Source organism: Notolabrus celidotus, chromosome 15 (genome assembly GCF_009762535.1).
Source record: "Notolabrus celidotus isolate fNotCel1 chromosome 15, fNotCel1.pri, whole genome shotgun sequence".
Taxonomy (NCBI): Eukaryota; Metazoa; Chordata; class Actinopteri; order Labriformes; family Labridae; genus Notolabrus; species Notolabrus celidotus.
The window spans coordinates 32,159,397-32,173,414 of record NC_048286.1 but is presented as its reverse complement, the minus strand read 5'-3'; the positions used below and the strand labels follow the sequence as shown (position 1 = coordinate 32,173,414).

Genomic DNA, 14,018 nt, shown 5'->3' with positions numbered 1-14,018 from the left:
TGCCTTGTCCTCTGCCTTGTCCTCTAACTTGTCTTCTGCCTTGTCCTCTGCCTTATCCTATGCCTTGTCTTCTGCCTTGTCTTCTGCCTTGTCCTCTGCCTTGTCTTCTGCCTTGTCCTCTGCCTTATCCTCTGCCTTGTCTTCTGCCTTATCCTCTGCCTTGTCTTCTGCCTTGTCTTCTGCCTGGTCCTCTGCCTTGTCTTCTGCCTTGTCCCCTGCCTTGTCCTCTGCCTTGTCTTCTGCCTTGTCTTCTGCCTTGTCTTCTGCCTTGTCCTCTGCCTTGTCTTCTGCCTTATCCTCTGCCTTGTCTTCTGCCTTGTCTTCTGCCTTGTCTTCTGCCTTATCCTCTGCCTTGTCTTCTGCCTTGTCTTCTGCCTTGTCCTCTGCCTTGTCCTCTGCCTTGTCCTCTAACTTGTCTTCTGCCTTGTCTTCTGCCTTGTCTTCTGCCTTGTCTTCTGCCTTGTCTTCTGCCTTGTCCTCTGCCTTGTCTTCTGCCTTATCCTCTGCCTTGTCTTCTGCCTTGTCTTCTGCCTTGTCTTCTGCCTTATCCTCTGCCTTGTCTTCTGCCTTGTCTTCTGCCTTGTCCTCTGCCTTGTCCTCTGCCTTGTCCTCTAACTTGTCTTCTGCCTTGTCTTCTGCCTTGTCCTCTGCCTTGTCTTCTGCCTTGTCTTCTGCCTTGTCTTCTGCCTTGTCTTCTGCCTTGTCCCTACTTGGATTGTGTTTCATTATGGACTGATACCTGATTCTGATCCTGCTGCCTCCTCGACGACGTTCTCTGCTTTTCCCCCACAGTATGTTGCCATGTTTTTCTTTTTTTCATGAGCTGCTTTTGGTGTCCTAACACCACCTGTTACAGATAATCATAATTATAATAACATGTGCATCCAGGATTGCAGCTCCTCACACCACTGCTTTGCTCAGTTAAAAACTTAAAGTGTTGGTAATTTGTCACAAGTTGTTAAGACTTGACGTTGATGTTGTTCATGGGATATTTTGGAAATTCACAATATAACATCATACATTCATTTAGAGGTTTCAGACTTATTTTAATGAAAGCAAAAACAATATTTGCAAAATGAAGGTGCATCTCTAAGTCCATCGTGAATATTCTGAATATCAGGTTACTTTGCTGTACGGTTTTGATGTGCAGTGGCATTTCTGTATCTAATCTGGTACTAAGGGGGTTTAATTTTATTCACTTTCAACCTATAAGATTAGCTGTTTCCCAATTCAGGGGCTGCATCCTCCAAAGGATGCATCCAAAGACTGATAACTGCACAGCGGCCCATCAAAGGCTCCTAATGTGGTCGACAAATTTATCCTACATTTCCTAGGCACATGGAGGATGGATCAGGTGCATGACAAGTTAAACAAGAAGGCAGACTCTCAAGCGGCTGAGTAATACAATGTTAAAAAATAACATTTGGTTCCAACTCAATAGTGATCTTCACAAATGTTAAATTCAAGTTTCAAGACTTCTTTTTTATCTCCAAATCTTGGTGAAGGTTGTTAAGTTATGTGTACCAAGGCTGGGTCCGTCAAAGAATCCTGCCCTTTGAAAGTGGGATGCTGCTAATATTCAAGGACATAATTATGCAAAATGTTTCGTGTAATCTTTGAAAATGTCATAAAAAGGCATTTAATCCAAGCTCAACCAAACTAAAAAAACAAGTCACCTCAGTTAACTCTTAAAGAGATATTGGCAGTGGGGCTCATTCAATGTTTTAATAATTTAAGCCAGGGCGAATGAATTATTCTCTAAACCCTAAAACATTGTCACAATCACAAGAGGTCACGGTTAGCTTTTTGTCATTCTGAATTTCTCATAGCAGCATCAAAGAAATATCATTACTAACTATCATGCAGGGTATTAAAAAAGAAAGCAAAGTATCAGTTGGAATAATCCAATCACATAATCATAATTGAGGCCAACAAAAAAAACAAAGATTATTGCTTTTGACCGTTTTCTGTCAGTGAGAGCTTCTCTTAACGTGAGGTGGCGCAGATTTCATACTGCCATGGTGCCAGAGTTACACCGTAGAGGTAGTCGGTCACAGGCTCCACCCCTGCAGGCATGGAGAAGGTGAAGTGCTGCATGAAGGAGGTGAAGAAGAGGAAAAGCTCCATCCTTGCCAGGTTCTCACCAAGGCATAGCCGCTTACCTGGAACATGGAAAATAGATGGAGAAACTAAGAATCAACTTGAAGAATTATTTGTCAATTTGATTATTATATCAATTATCTTCTGTTAATTTATTCACTTAAGAGCATAGAATAAAATAATTGACAGCTTAAACTTTATAAAAAAATATTTTTTTTAATTATTTAGTTCAACCTGTGATAGTAAGCAAGGACAAACCTGCTGACACCTGTATTGTGTTATTACTCACCTGCAGAGAAAGGCATGAAAGCAGCTGGCTTCACAAACTTGCCCTCCTCGTTCAGGAAGTGTCCTGGGTTGAAGGTGTTGGGTGTTTCCCACTGATTCTTTTCAAACAGGACTGAAGTCAAATTTGTGATGATTGTAGATCCCTGTCGATTGAAACGATATGATATGATGTGATATATGATATGATACGATATCATATAATATGATATAAAATGCATCCATGATAATCAACCTTTGGGACAGTGTATCCTCCCAGCTGGATATCCTTGTTGTTCATGTGAGGCAGGCTGAGAGGAGCTATGTTGCCTATTCTCTGGACCTCATGGAGGACAGCATCAGTATAGGGCAGGTTTACACGATCGTCCATTGATGGCTGTCTAGACTGTCCTATAACTCTGTCTATCTCAGCCTGGACCTTTTCTGTGGATAAGGGAAACAGACAGGAGTTTAAAAAATATGTCAACAGTCTGCAAAAGAAAAGTAAAGACTTGTGAAGAGATGATGCACAATGTAGCACCCCTAGAAGAGATGGATGTGTGGTCATGTGGGGAACAAGTCCAGTAAAATGAAAGTACCTGTTTGTAGTATTTGATGTTGACACTGACAAATTACCACTAGTATGTGTTTTTCTCATAAAACTGCACATTTTTGCTAAATAACTAGTCAGTGCTCTTACCCTGGATCTCAGGGTACTTCGCCATGTAGAGGAAGGACCAGCGAAGGGTGGTGGATGTAGTCTCTGAGCCAGCCACAAACAAATCCAGGACACACATTAACAGGTTTTCTTCCTCAAAAGTGTTGTCAGCCTGCCCCTTACTCTGAGAACATATTAGAATACACGTGCTAAAGTCAGTGTTCAAACACAGAGGGTAGTGCTGAGTCTGCCAAATAATGTGACGCTACTTTCACGACTGAACAGTGTAAATCATGCAAAGCTCAGTCCTTATCTACCGTCTGAATCTCTTTCAGGTAGCAGTCAATGTAGTCTCTTAGGTCAGAGGGATCCCAGTTTTGTTTGTGCTCCTTCAGCTCCTCTCTTAGGAAGTCCCTCACGTTATCCCAAATGTTCAGGATGGTCTGATGTGGCCCTGGTAAACGTCTCATCAGCAGAGGGAATGAGTTGTAAAACTGCAGAGGGCAGACACATTTCACACGTCACACATTTCCATCATTAGCTGTGTTCCAGCGACCAACGGGTATTATATCCCCATTGGGCCACTTACACCTTTCTGACACTGAGGGTTGTGTTGCACTAAGATAGCACATCAAATCAAAATAAAACTACTATCTCTGTAATGCCATACCTGTACCCAAATTGAGGCTTCAAGCTGGAGTGCTGTCTCAAACCAGCTTAACAGTTGCTTGAACCTCTGATCATTGTACTCAAAGCGATGCCCAAAAACCAAGGAGCAGATGATGTTGGAGACGGCGTTGCCAACGATGAGTCGTGGATTGAAGGGCTTGCCTTCAGTTGGAGATAAATGCATTCATAATTTTTTTTTATAATCCTAAATGTGTCAATGTACATTAAATACTTACCTTTATAACTTTGAATGTCTTTTGCACAATTTGTAAACTCATCCAGGATGACAGGTTCAAGTGACTTCCTGCCGAAACCAAAGTATCTTAGGGTTGAAAGCGTAAAACGCCTCTGCTGCTTCCACAAGTGTCCACTACTGAAAACTACACCTGAAAAGAAATATATCAAAAATAGATTCATTCGTTGTTAAAACAGATTTTTTTGTTCAAGATTCACACGAGCCAAAAAAAGTAGTGATTTGAGTTCTGTGTGCACAACTGCTCTGTGTTTTGCTTTGTGGGTGTGTCCTCTTACCTAATCCATTGCTTATGTCGTTCTGCAAAGGGAGGGATGGACGGTCTGCCAGACTGTCTCCTTGAGTAACAAGAGCTTCTTTTAAAACCTCATACCCATTTAAGACCACTATCCACTCCTGGCCCATTCGCAGACTGTACACATCTCCATACTTCCCTGCTAACTGTGAGTGGATTCAAGAAACAAAGGAAGAACACAGAGCTCAGAATAACAGATGCCAGAAAGATAAGTCCATCAGTTGTCTTGATGTTTTTTTTAATCATATCTTTGTTGACCTACCTGTGTCATACTCTCATGGGCCTTGTTGTGATCCACAGAGAACATGTTGCCCACGATTGGAAGAGCCAAAGGCCCTGGAGGAAAGCTGGCTGGCCGGCGGTTCTTAATATAATCTGTGGTGAGGATGAAAACCGCTATGAAGATCAGAAGACTTCTGACATCCCAATCCACATATGATCCAATTACAGAAAAGACTGAATCCATTTTTCAAACAAGGGATCAACTTTGAAATGTGTTGCCTTGAGTCAGAAATATCACTCCTCTTTCACTCTCCTGTCAGGAAAGTGTTATGCTATTAACTCTTGGCCACACAACGTATGTTCCAGTAGCATTGGACTCTGACCTCGTCATTTGATAGTTAGGGGATGTAACGACTGTTTATCAGTGACCATAAAACAAGAACTGTAATTAAGTGTTGGACTCCGCCAGGGTCGCCCCTTGTCCCCGATCCTTTTTGTAGTCTTTATGGACAGGATCTCAAGGCGCAGCCGAGGGGAGGAGGGTCTCCAGTTCGGGGAGCTTGGAATTTCACTCTGCTTTTTGCAGACGATGTGGTTCTGTTGGCTTCCTCCAGCGGGGACCTCCAGCGGGCATTGGGGCGGTTTGCAGCTAAGTGCAAAGCGGCCGGGATGAGAGTCAGTACATCCAAGTCTGAGGCCATGGTTCTCTGCCGGAAAACGGTGGATTGCTCTCTCTCGGTGTGGATCGAGACTTTGCTCCAAGTGGGGGAGTTTAAGTATCTCGGGGTCTTGTTCGCGAGTGGGGGTAAAATGGAGCGTGAGATCCACAGGCGGATTGGTGCAGCGTCAGCAGTGATGCGGACGTTGTATCGGACCATTGTGGTGAAGAGGGAGCTGAGCCGGAAGGTAAAGCTTTCGATATACCAGTCGGTCTACGTTCCAACCCTCACCTATGGTCATGAGCTGTGGATCATGACCGAAAGGATAAGATCGCGGATACAAGAGGCTGAAATGAGTTTTCTGCGAAGGGTGTCTGGGCTCGGCCTTAGAGACAGGGTCAGGAGCTCGGATATCCGGAGGGAGCTCGGAGTAGAGCCGCTGCTCCTCCGCGTCGAAAGGAGTCAGCTGAGGTGGTTCAGGCATCTGATAAGGATGCCTCCCGGACGCCTCCCTTTAGAGGTGTTCCATGCACGTCCAACTGGGAGAAGGCCCCGGGGTAGACCCAGAACGTGGTGAAGGGATTATATCTCCCGCCTGGTCTGGGATCGCCTCAGGATTCCCCAGGAGGAGCTGGAAAGTGTCGCCGGGGAGAGGGATGTCTGGGTCAATTTGCTTGGACTGCTACCCCCACGACCCAACCCCGGATAAGCGGAAGAAAATGGATGGATGGATGGATGGATGGATGGATGGAATTAAGTATAAAAGTATTTGCTGAGCGGTGAAAACAAGTTGAAGTGCACCTTTGTTTGATTAAAGGCCAACAGATTGTAAATACCGCTTTACAGATAAAGATACAGATTTGACTGTTAACTTCACAAGGCAAACCCATAGTTGTTTGTTGCAGTTATGAGAATAAGATGATCAAAAATAAAACATATAAATAAAACAAAACAGGGACAGAGGCGGGGCAGGGGGAGAGGTCATGTGTTGGATGCTTTTTGGAACAGGTAGGTCTTGAGGTGGTTTTTGAATGATTGAAGTGAGTCAGAGTTGCGGATGTGTGGAGGGAGAGAGTTCAAGAGAGTGGGGGCAGCGATGGCAAAGGCTCTGTCATTTACAACGTTTTTTGACATTTCTATATGAAATGGTTTTTAAAAATATCAAGTAAAAAATGTTCTAAATGAGAAAGACATAAAAACACAGAATTGTTCATACATTACTTAAAAAAAAATAAAAGAGCAAATACTACTTTTTCATTTCATTTATGACACTCAAACCTCGATCACATGGTATGGAGCACAGACGAAACATACAATGCATATAACAAAATGACAGCACACGGCATGGCTGAAGTACAACAGATATCACTTCCTGCATGACGCTCTTATTCTAATAACATTTAATCTGGATGTCTCTTTGTCACAGTTTTTGCTGAGCATCTTCAGATCACACCCGGCTGATCAGAGAGGTAACCATCGAGGCCAATATCTGTTATTGTCTCCAGTCCATCTCCACTACTGTGCTGTGGTTAGCTGCTTGAGACTAGCTGCGAAGGGAGTGCTTCTCAAGGTCCGAGTACAGGCAGTACTTCTTCTCTTTTTTCTGGATGGCCTGAACCCTGGACTTGACTTTGACTAGGCAGAGGTTGTATGCTACCTATTAAAGGTGACATATCACGCTTTTTTCATCAACATATATATTGGTCTAAGAGGTCCCCAAAACATGTATTTAAAGTTTATGCTCAAAAAAACACTTTGAAATCAGATTTTGGTCTGCCTGAAAAACCCTCTTCTTCAGTCCTCCTCAGAACACTCTGTTTTCTCTCTGACCACGCCCCCTCAGGAAGTGGATGTGCCTCGGCTGTCCAGCACTTTGATCTAATGTTTACATGTTGGCTGAATATACACGGCTGCTCAGAGATAGCGTTACTTCAACCCTCTGAATCTGATCCAGAATCTGATCCTGACGGAGAGGCGCCTGTAGCAGGACCTTTCTGAAGGATTGGTCACAGATTTAGTGTTTCTTGTTGTTTTATTTATCAGTATGTAGACGTGTGTCTTGGTACACAGCTACGAACATGTAGCTATGTGGCTATGCTAACTAGCGCTAGCACTTATCCATGATAAATAAAAATCATCCACTAGATCTTCAAATCTGCAGACGTGGGGAGTAAAACTGACCTTTGTGTTTATTAAGACAGCCTACAACTAGCATGCCTCCCTCCTAAGCTCCTTGTTAGCACACATATTTGCAGGTAATGAAAAACGGAGGAGGGGTTGAGTTGTATTTTATACAGTCTATGGGCTGAACAAGCTCCGAGCTCTGACTTCCTGTTACAGACCGGATATTGTTGTTACGTAACAAAAACACTGAAGTCTGAAACGGCTCGTTTCACACACATTAACAGAAAGGTGGAGAAATCAGAACAGGGGCAGAATGGATTTTTTTCATTCTCGGGGGGGTTTGTAGACAGGGACACATATTTCAGGTAGAGAACAATTAAAAAGTCAATTTTGCATGATATGTCACGGGGACACAGTGAGGATTAACTGTTCATTGTATTATTATTTTTGAACACGTATTCTCTGGCTGGATCCTGATCATTCTTGAGATTCTTGGTTGTATTGTAATAGACCTGCCCTATAAATTGGCCATTTGTCACTAATACCACTTCTTGCTTTTTGAGACTGTATATGACGAGACCCGATACCAGGATCGGATTGGTGTATCCCCAGCAGTGTTATCAAAGAAGGTAAAGTATCATGTTGAAATAATCCAATCACATAAACATATGTGAGGCCAACAGAAAACACAGACTATTGCTGTTGACCGTTGTCTGTCAGTGAGAGCTTCTCTTAGCGTGAGTTGGCGCAGATTTCATACTGCCATGGTGCCAGAGTTACGCCATAGAGGTAGTCGGTCACAGGCTCCACCCCTGCAGGCATGGAGAAGGTGAAGTGCTGCATGAAGGAGGTGAAGAAGAGGAAAAGCTCCATCCTTGCCAGGTTCTCACCAAGGCATAGCCGCTTACCTGAAACATGGAAAATAGATGGAGAAACTAAGAATCAACTTGAAGAATTATTTGTCAATTTGATTATTATATCAATTTTCTTCTGTTAATTTATTCACTTAAGAGCATAGAATAAAATAATTGACAGCTTAAACTCAGAGCTTACAAAGACTACCCTGGGAGAGGTGAACTTTTCCTTTAGGGACATTTCCATGTTGAGCACAAAAGCATGTGAGAACTTAAGAGCTTCTCACTCCTAATCTTTTCAACCTTTACTTCTTGATACTAAATGTGGATGCACATTACAATCTCTTTCAAAGTAAGAGCAAAATGTACCGCCCTGATCTAAGTCATCCGGCCTGGTATGATCCCTGGTCTGCCTATTCTGTATTCTCTTCTTAATAGTTTGATTTTGTTCAAGGCCAGTCAGCAACAATTATATGAGAGCAATGGAGGGTCCCAATGGTGCAGCTCAAAAACTAAAATATCATGAAAAGATTAATATTATCCAACAGTTTTTTAAGTAATTGAATTGAGGGAATTCCATGCTTCCATCACCAGACAAGCTTTATGACTGTATTCATTTCCTTTTCCAGCAGAGCTTAGCACCTGCCCACAGCGCCAAAACTACTACCAAACGGGAGCTGACCATGATATAACTGAGACCTCAACCCCATAGAGAATCTGGGGACATTGTCAAAAGGAAAATGAGAATCACCAGACCCAAAAATACAGACAAGCTGTAGGTCATTATCAAAGCAACCCAGGCTTTAATAACACCTCAGCAGTGCATCAGGCTGATGGCCTCCATGCCCCACATTACTGATGTAGCAATTCATGATAAAGCCCCAACCAAGTATTGAGTGTATCAATGAACATACTTCAGAAGTTGGACATGTCTGTACTCTAAATCTTTTTTGTGATTGATTTAAGAAAATATTCTAATTATCTCAAACATTGAATTTCTGATTTTCGAACAAAACCTACTGACACCTGTATTGTGTTATTACTCACCTGCAGAGAAAGGCATGAAAGCAGCTGGCTTCACAAACTTGCCCTCCTCGTTCAGGAAGTGTCCTGGGTTGAAGGTGTTGGGTGTTTCCCACTGACTCTTTTCAAACAGGACTGAAGTCAAATTTGTGATGATTGTAGATCCCTGTTGATTGAAACAATATGATATGATATGATATGATACAATACAATACAATACAATACGATACGATATAAAATGCATCCATGATAATCAACCTTTGGGACAGTGTATCCTCCCAGCTGGATATCCTTGTTGTTCATGTGAGGCAGGCTGAGAGGAGCTATGTTGCCTATTCTCTGGATCTCATGGAGGACAGCATCAGTATAGGGCAGGTTTACACGATCGTCCATTGATGGCTGTCTAGACTGTCCTATAACTCTGTCAATCTCAGCCTGGACCTTTTCTGTGGATAAGGGAAACAGACTGGAGTTTAAAAAATATGTCAACAGTCTGCAAAAGAAAAGTAAAGACTTGTGAAGAGATGATGCACAATGTAGCACCCCTAGAAGAGATGGATGTGTGGTCATGTGGGGAACAAGTCCAGTAAAATGAAAGTACCTGTTTGTAGTATTTGATGTTGACACTGACAAATTACCACTAGTATGTGTTTTTTTCATAAAATTGCACATTTTTGCTAAATAACTAGTCAGTGCTCTTACCCTGGATCTCAGGGTACTTCGCCATGTAGAGGAAGGACCAGCGAAGGGTGGTGGATGTAGTCTCTGAGCCAGCCACAAACAAATCCAGGACACACATTAACAGGTTTTCTTCCTCAAAAGTGTTGTCAGCCTGCCCCTTACTCTGAGAACATATTAGAATACACGTGCTAAAGTCAGTGTTCAAACACAGAGGGTAGTGCTGAGTCTGCCAAATAATGTGACACTACTTTCTCGACTGAACAGTGTAAATCATGCAAAGCTCTGTCCTTATCTACCGTCTGAATCTCTTTCAGGTAGCAGTCAATGTAGTCTCTTAGGTCAGAGGGATCCCAGTTTTGTTTGTGCTCCTTCAGTTCCTCTCTTATGAAGTCCCTCACGTTATCCCAAATGTTCAGAATGGTCTGATGTGGCCCTGGTAGACGTCTCATCAGTAGAGGGAATGAGTTGTAAAACTGCAGAGGGCAGACACATTTAACACATTTCCATCATTAGCTGTGTTCCAGTGACCAACGGTGGCCCAATATCCCCATTGGGCCACTTACATCTTTCTGACACTGAGGGGTGTATTGCACTAAGATAGCACATCAAATCAAAATAAAACTACTATCTCTGTAATGCCATACCTGTACCCAAATTGAGGCTACAAGCTGGAGTCCTGTCTCAAACCAGCTTAACAGTTGCTTGAACCTCTGATCATTGTACTCAAAGCGGTGCCCAAAAACCAAGGAGCAGATGATGTTGGAGACAGCATTGCCAACGATGAGTCGTGGATTGAAGGGCTTGCCTTCAGTTAAACAAAAATAAATGGAGATAAATCTATTCATGATTTTTTTTTATAATCCTAAATGTGTCAATGTACATTAAATACTTACCTTTATAACTTTGAATGTCTTTTGCACAATTTGTAAACTCATCCAGGATGACAGGTTCAAGTGACTTCCTGCCGAAACCAAAGTATCTTAGGGTTGAAAGCGTAAAACGCCTCTGCTGCTTCCACAAGTGTCCACTACTGAAAATTAGCCCTGAAAAGAAATATACCAGAAATAGATTCATTCGTTGTTATTTGTTGATTTGAGTTCTGTGTGCACAACAGCTCTGTGTTTTGCTTTGTGGGTGTGTCGGTTATGTCCTCTTACCTAATCCATTGCTTATGTCTTGCTGCATAGGGAGGGATGGACGGTCTGCCAGACTGTCTCCCTGAGTAACAAGAGCTTCTTTTAAAACCTCATACCCATTTAAGACCACTATCCACTCCTGGCCCATTCGCAGACTGTACACATCTCCATACTTCCCTGCTAACTGTGAGTGGATTCAAGAAACAAAGGAAGAACACAGAGCTCATGCTAGAAAGATAAGTCCATCAGTTGTCTTGATGTTTTTTTATCATATCTTTGTTGACCTACCTGTGTCATGCTCTCATGGGCCTTGTTGTGATCCACAGAGAACATGTTGCCTACAATTGGAAGAGCCCAAGGTCCTGGAGGAAAGCTGGCTGGCCGGCGGTTCTTAATATAATCTGTGGTGAGGATGAAAACCGCTATGAAGATCAGAAGACTTCTGACATCCCAATCCACATATGATCCAATTACAGAAAAGACTGAATCCATTTTTCAAACAAGGGATCAACTTTGAAATGTGTTGCCTTGAGTCAGAAATATCACTCCTCTTTTGTTCTCCTGTCAGGGAAAGTGTTATGCTATTAACTCTTGGCCACACAACGTATGTTCCAGTTGCATTGGACTCTGACCTCGTCATTTGATAGTTAGGGGATGTAACGAGTGTTTATCAGTGACCATAAAACAAGAACTGTAATTGAGTATAAAAGTATTCTTCTGAACGGTGAAAACAAGTTGAAGTGCACCTTTGTTTGATTAAAGGCCAACAGATTGTAGATACCGCTTTACAGATATAGATACAGATTTGACTGTTAACTTCACAAGGCAAACCCATAGTTGTTTGTTGCAGTCATGAGAATAAGATGGTGATTTCTTCCATTCAAATTAGTTGCTATAAAGCCCAGCCCACAATTTGCTTTCAAATGTCATCCAATAAGTGTTTACTAGGGCAAGATTAGGGTTCTGACCCGGTGAGATAAACATGTTAATGTCACTGCCACATCAAGGCAAAGAAGATCCCTCAAGCGGCTGCAGAAAGGTGGAGGCCATGGTTTTTGCAATAGAGTTTCAAGCCCAGTACTTACTTTTAACTGGTGCAGTACTACCTCTCACCGCACGATGGTAGTAAAGTGTTTTGTATGCCTGATTGGCCGAGGTGAAGTACTAAGGATGCCAGGGATCATTAGTATCACAAGTGTAAGAGAATCAAGTTGTGATATACTTTAGTCTTCTTCCTTATTCAAGTATGTACTTAAAGTGTGTACTTTAAGAGAAGAGAATGAGGGACTGCTTGGTTTTTTGCAGGTCTGCAGCTCAGGTGGCCAGATCCGTCTCACTGATGGTGATAGGGGAGACGCGAGTGGGATTTGTCCCAGGTAGAGTACTAGAAAAAAGTTGTACTGATAGAGGTTATCTTGTTCTTTTTCGACTGGAAGGGGTTATCTAAGGTCAATCGCTGTCAGGTTTTAGTGCTTGCACGAGGTTCAAGGGCAGAACTGAACCATTGCATGTAATCACATGTAGGGGTTTAGCCTTACAGAAGCTGTCTGAATGTTACATTTTGTTTCCAAAATAATAGAAGACAAAGAGACCGACATGTTTATAAGTACACTGTGGAGAAAGTTTTCTTTTACGGTGTAAAAAAATATATTTTCATGTATAGTCAGCCATTGGCTCCTAGAACCATCCTTACTTTTCACCCCCATAATGCACCCCTGGTTTTGGGTCATATAGGTCATTGTTGTGCAGAAACTCAGAGACCTGATGATGTTGATGATGTGTGTAACTGCAGGGTTAAGTGTTGTCTGCAGGAGTTTTAAATCTTCCTTGTGTGTCTCAGCCAGAGATCTTTCTGTTTTTACGCCCCTAAGCTATGGAACTGTCTACCTCTGGACATTAAAACGGCGAGCTCTCTGGGCGTTTTTAAAAGTAAACTTAAGACTTACCTTTTTAATCTAGCTTTTAATTTGGAGTAATTTAGTTTTAGCCCTGGACTGCATTATTATTATTATTATTATTATTATTAGTAGTAGTAGTAGTAGTAGTAGTAGTAGTAGTATTAGTAGTAGTAGTTGTATTTTAATTAGTATTTTAATAATTAGTATTTTAATCATTGCTTTAACTTTTAATTATCTTATTTAACTATTTTTTTATCCATTTAATTTTTGTATTCATCTGATCTTGTTAACGCTACCTTACTTTTAACTTTTCTTTCAACTCTTACTTATTTCACTAATTTTACTGTATTGATTTTATTTTATTTTTAAGTATTTTATTTCTAATCATGCCATTTTTAATTTTACCATTGCTGTTGTTTTCTGTCTCTCTGTTATTCTCTGAAGCACTTTGGGCTGCATGTTAAGAAGAAGAAGAAGAAGAAGAAGAAGAAGAAGAAGAAGAAGAAGAAGAAGAACGTGGGGGAAATTCAATTTTTTCTCTTGTGTTATTTTTCGGTCATGCTACACGCTCAGTTTTTGATATATACATACAATGCACACATGCAGTGGACATGCACTTAGGGGGAGATGTCAGAGTGAGGATGCTGCCATCAACCAGCGCACCGCAAGCAGTTGGGGGTCCAGTGCCTTGCTCAAGGGAACCTCGACAGTGCCCAGGCAAGTGAACCTGCACCTCTCCAGCCACCAGTCCACTTGCCAAACTTCGTCCATACTGGGACTCAAACCGGCAACCCTTCAGTTCCCAAGTCAAGTCCCTATGAACTGAGCTACTGCCGCCCCCAAAAGTCGTCCCCTTATAGGGGACATATCAGATATTAAACTGATAAGATACTACACTTGATCTTAGCCAAAAGGCTGAGAAGTGATTGAATTCTCACAGATCATGGTTCAATGAGGATAACTTACTCGTTTTTCCATTCAAATTCATGTTAACTTTTTTTTTAATGTACATTGGAAAGCCCTAAATATAAATACAATTTAACATACATAGATTTTTGTTTATTTTATTTTAGATTTTGAATTTTATTTTTATGAATTGTTAATTAACACGAGACACCTCTTCTGACACATTCTGCCCAGATTTGTATGCTGCATTTAGCTGGTTTGGAGGGCATATATTTA

General features: G+C 41.8%; 2 protein-coding genes and 1 pseudogene across 2 annotated transcripts; all 3 read right to left on the bottom strand.

The window, feature by feature from the left end:
• Positions 1-1,087: 1,087 nt before the first annotated feature.
• Positions 1,088-4,736, bottom strand: LOC117827287 (cytochrome P450 2J2-like). Its single transcript, XM_034703822.1, has 9 exons — positions 4,502-4,736; positions 4,223-4,385; positions 3,928-4,077; positions 3,693-3,853; positions 3,340-3,516; positions 3,065-3,206; positions 2,621-2,808; positions 2,390-2,531; positions 1,088-2,162 (listed from the first exon to the last, which is right to left on the bottom strand). The coding sequence occupies exons 1-9, from the start codon at positions 4,703-4,705 to the stop codon at positions 1,987-1,989; spliced, it is 1,503 nt and encodes a 500-aa protein (XP_034559713.1). The 5' UTR covers positions 4,706-4,736; the 3' UTR covers positions 1,088-1,986.
• A 4,681-nt stretch (positions 4,737-9,417) lies between these two features.
• Positions 9,418-11,571, bottom strand: LOC117827288 (cytochrome P450 2J6-like). Its single transcript, XM_034703823.1, has 7 exons — positions 11,227-11,571; positions 10,960-11,122; positions 10,696-10,845; positions 10,447-10,607; positions 10,099-10,275; positions 9,824-9,886; positions 9,418-9,567 (listed from the first exon to the last, which is right to left on the bottom strand). The coding sequence occupies exons 1-7, from the start codon at positions 11,428-11,430 to the stop codon at positions 9,535-9,537; spliced, it is 951 nt and encodes a 316-aa protein (XP_034559714.1). The 5' UTR covers positions 11,431-11,571; the 3' UTR covers positions 9,418-9,534.
• A 2,082-nt stretch (positions 11,572-13,653) lies between these two features.
• LOC117827447 lies at positions 13,654-13,763 on the bottom strand (annotated as a pseudogene).
• Positions 13,764-14,018: the final 255 nt, after the last annotated feature.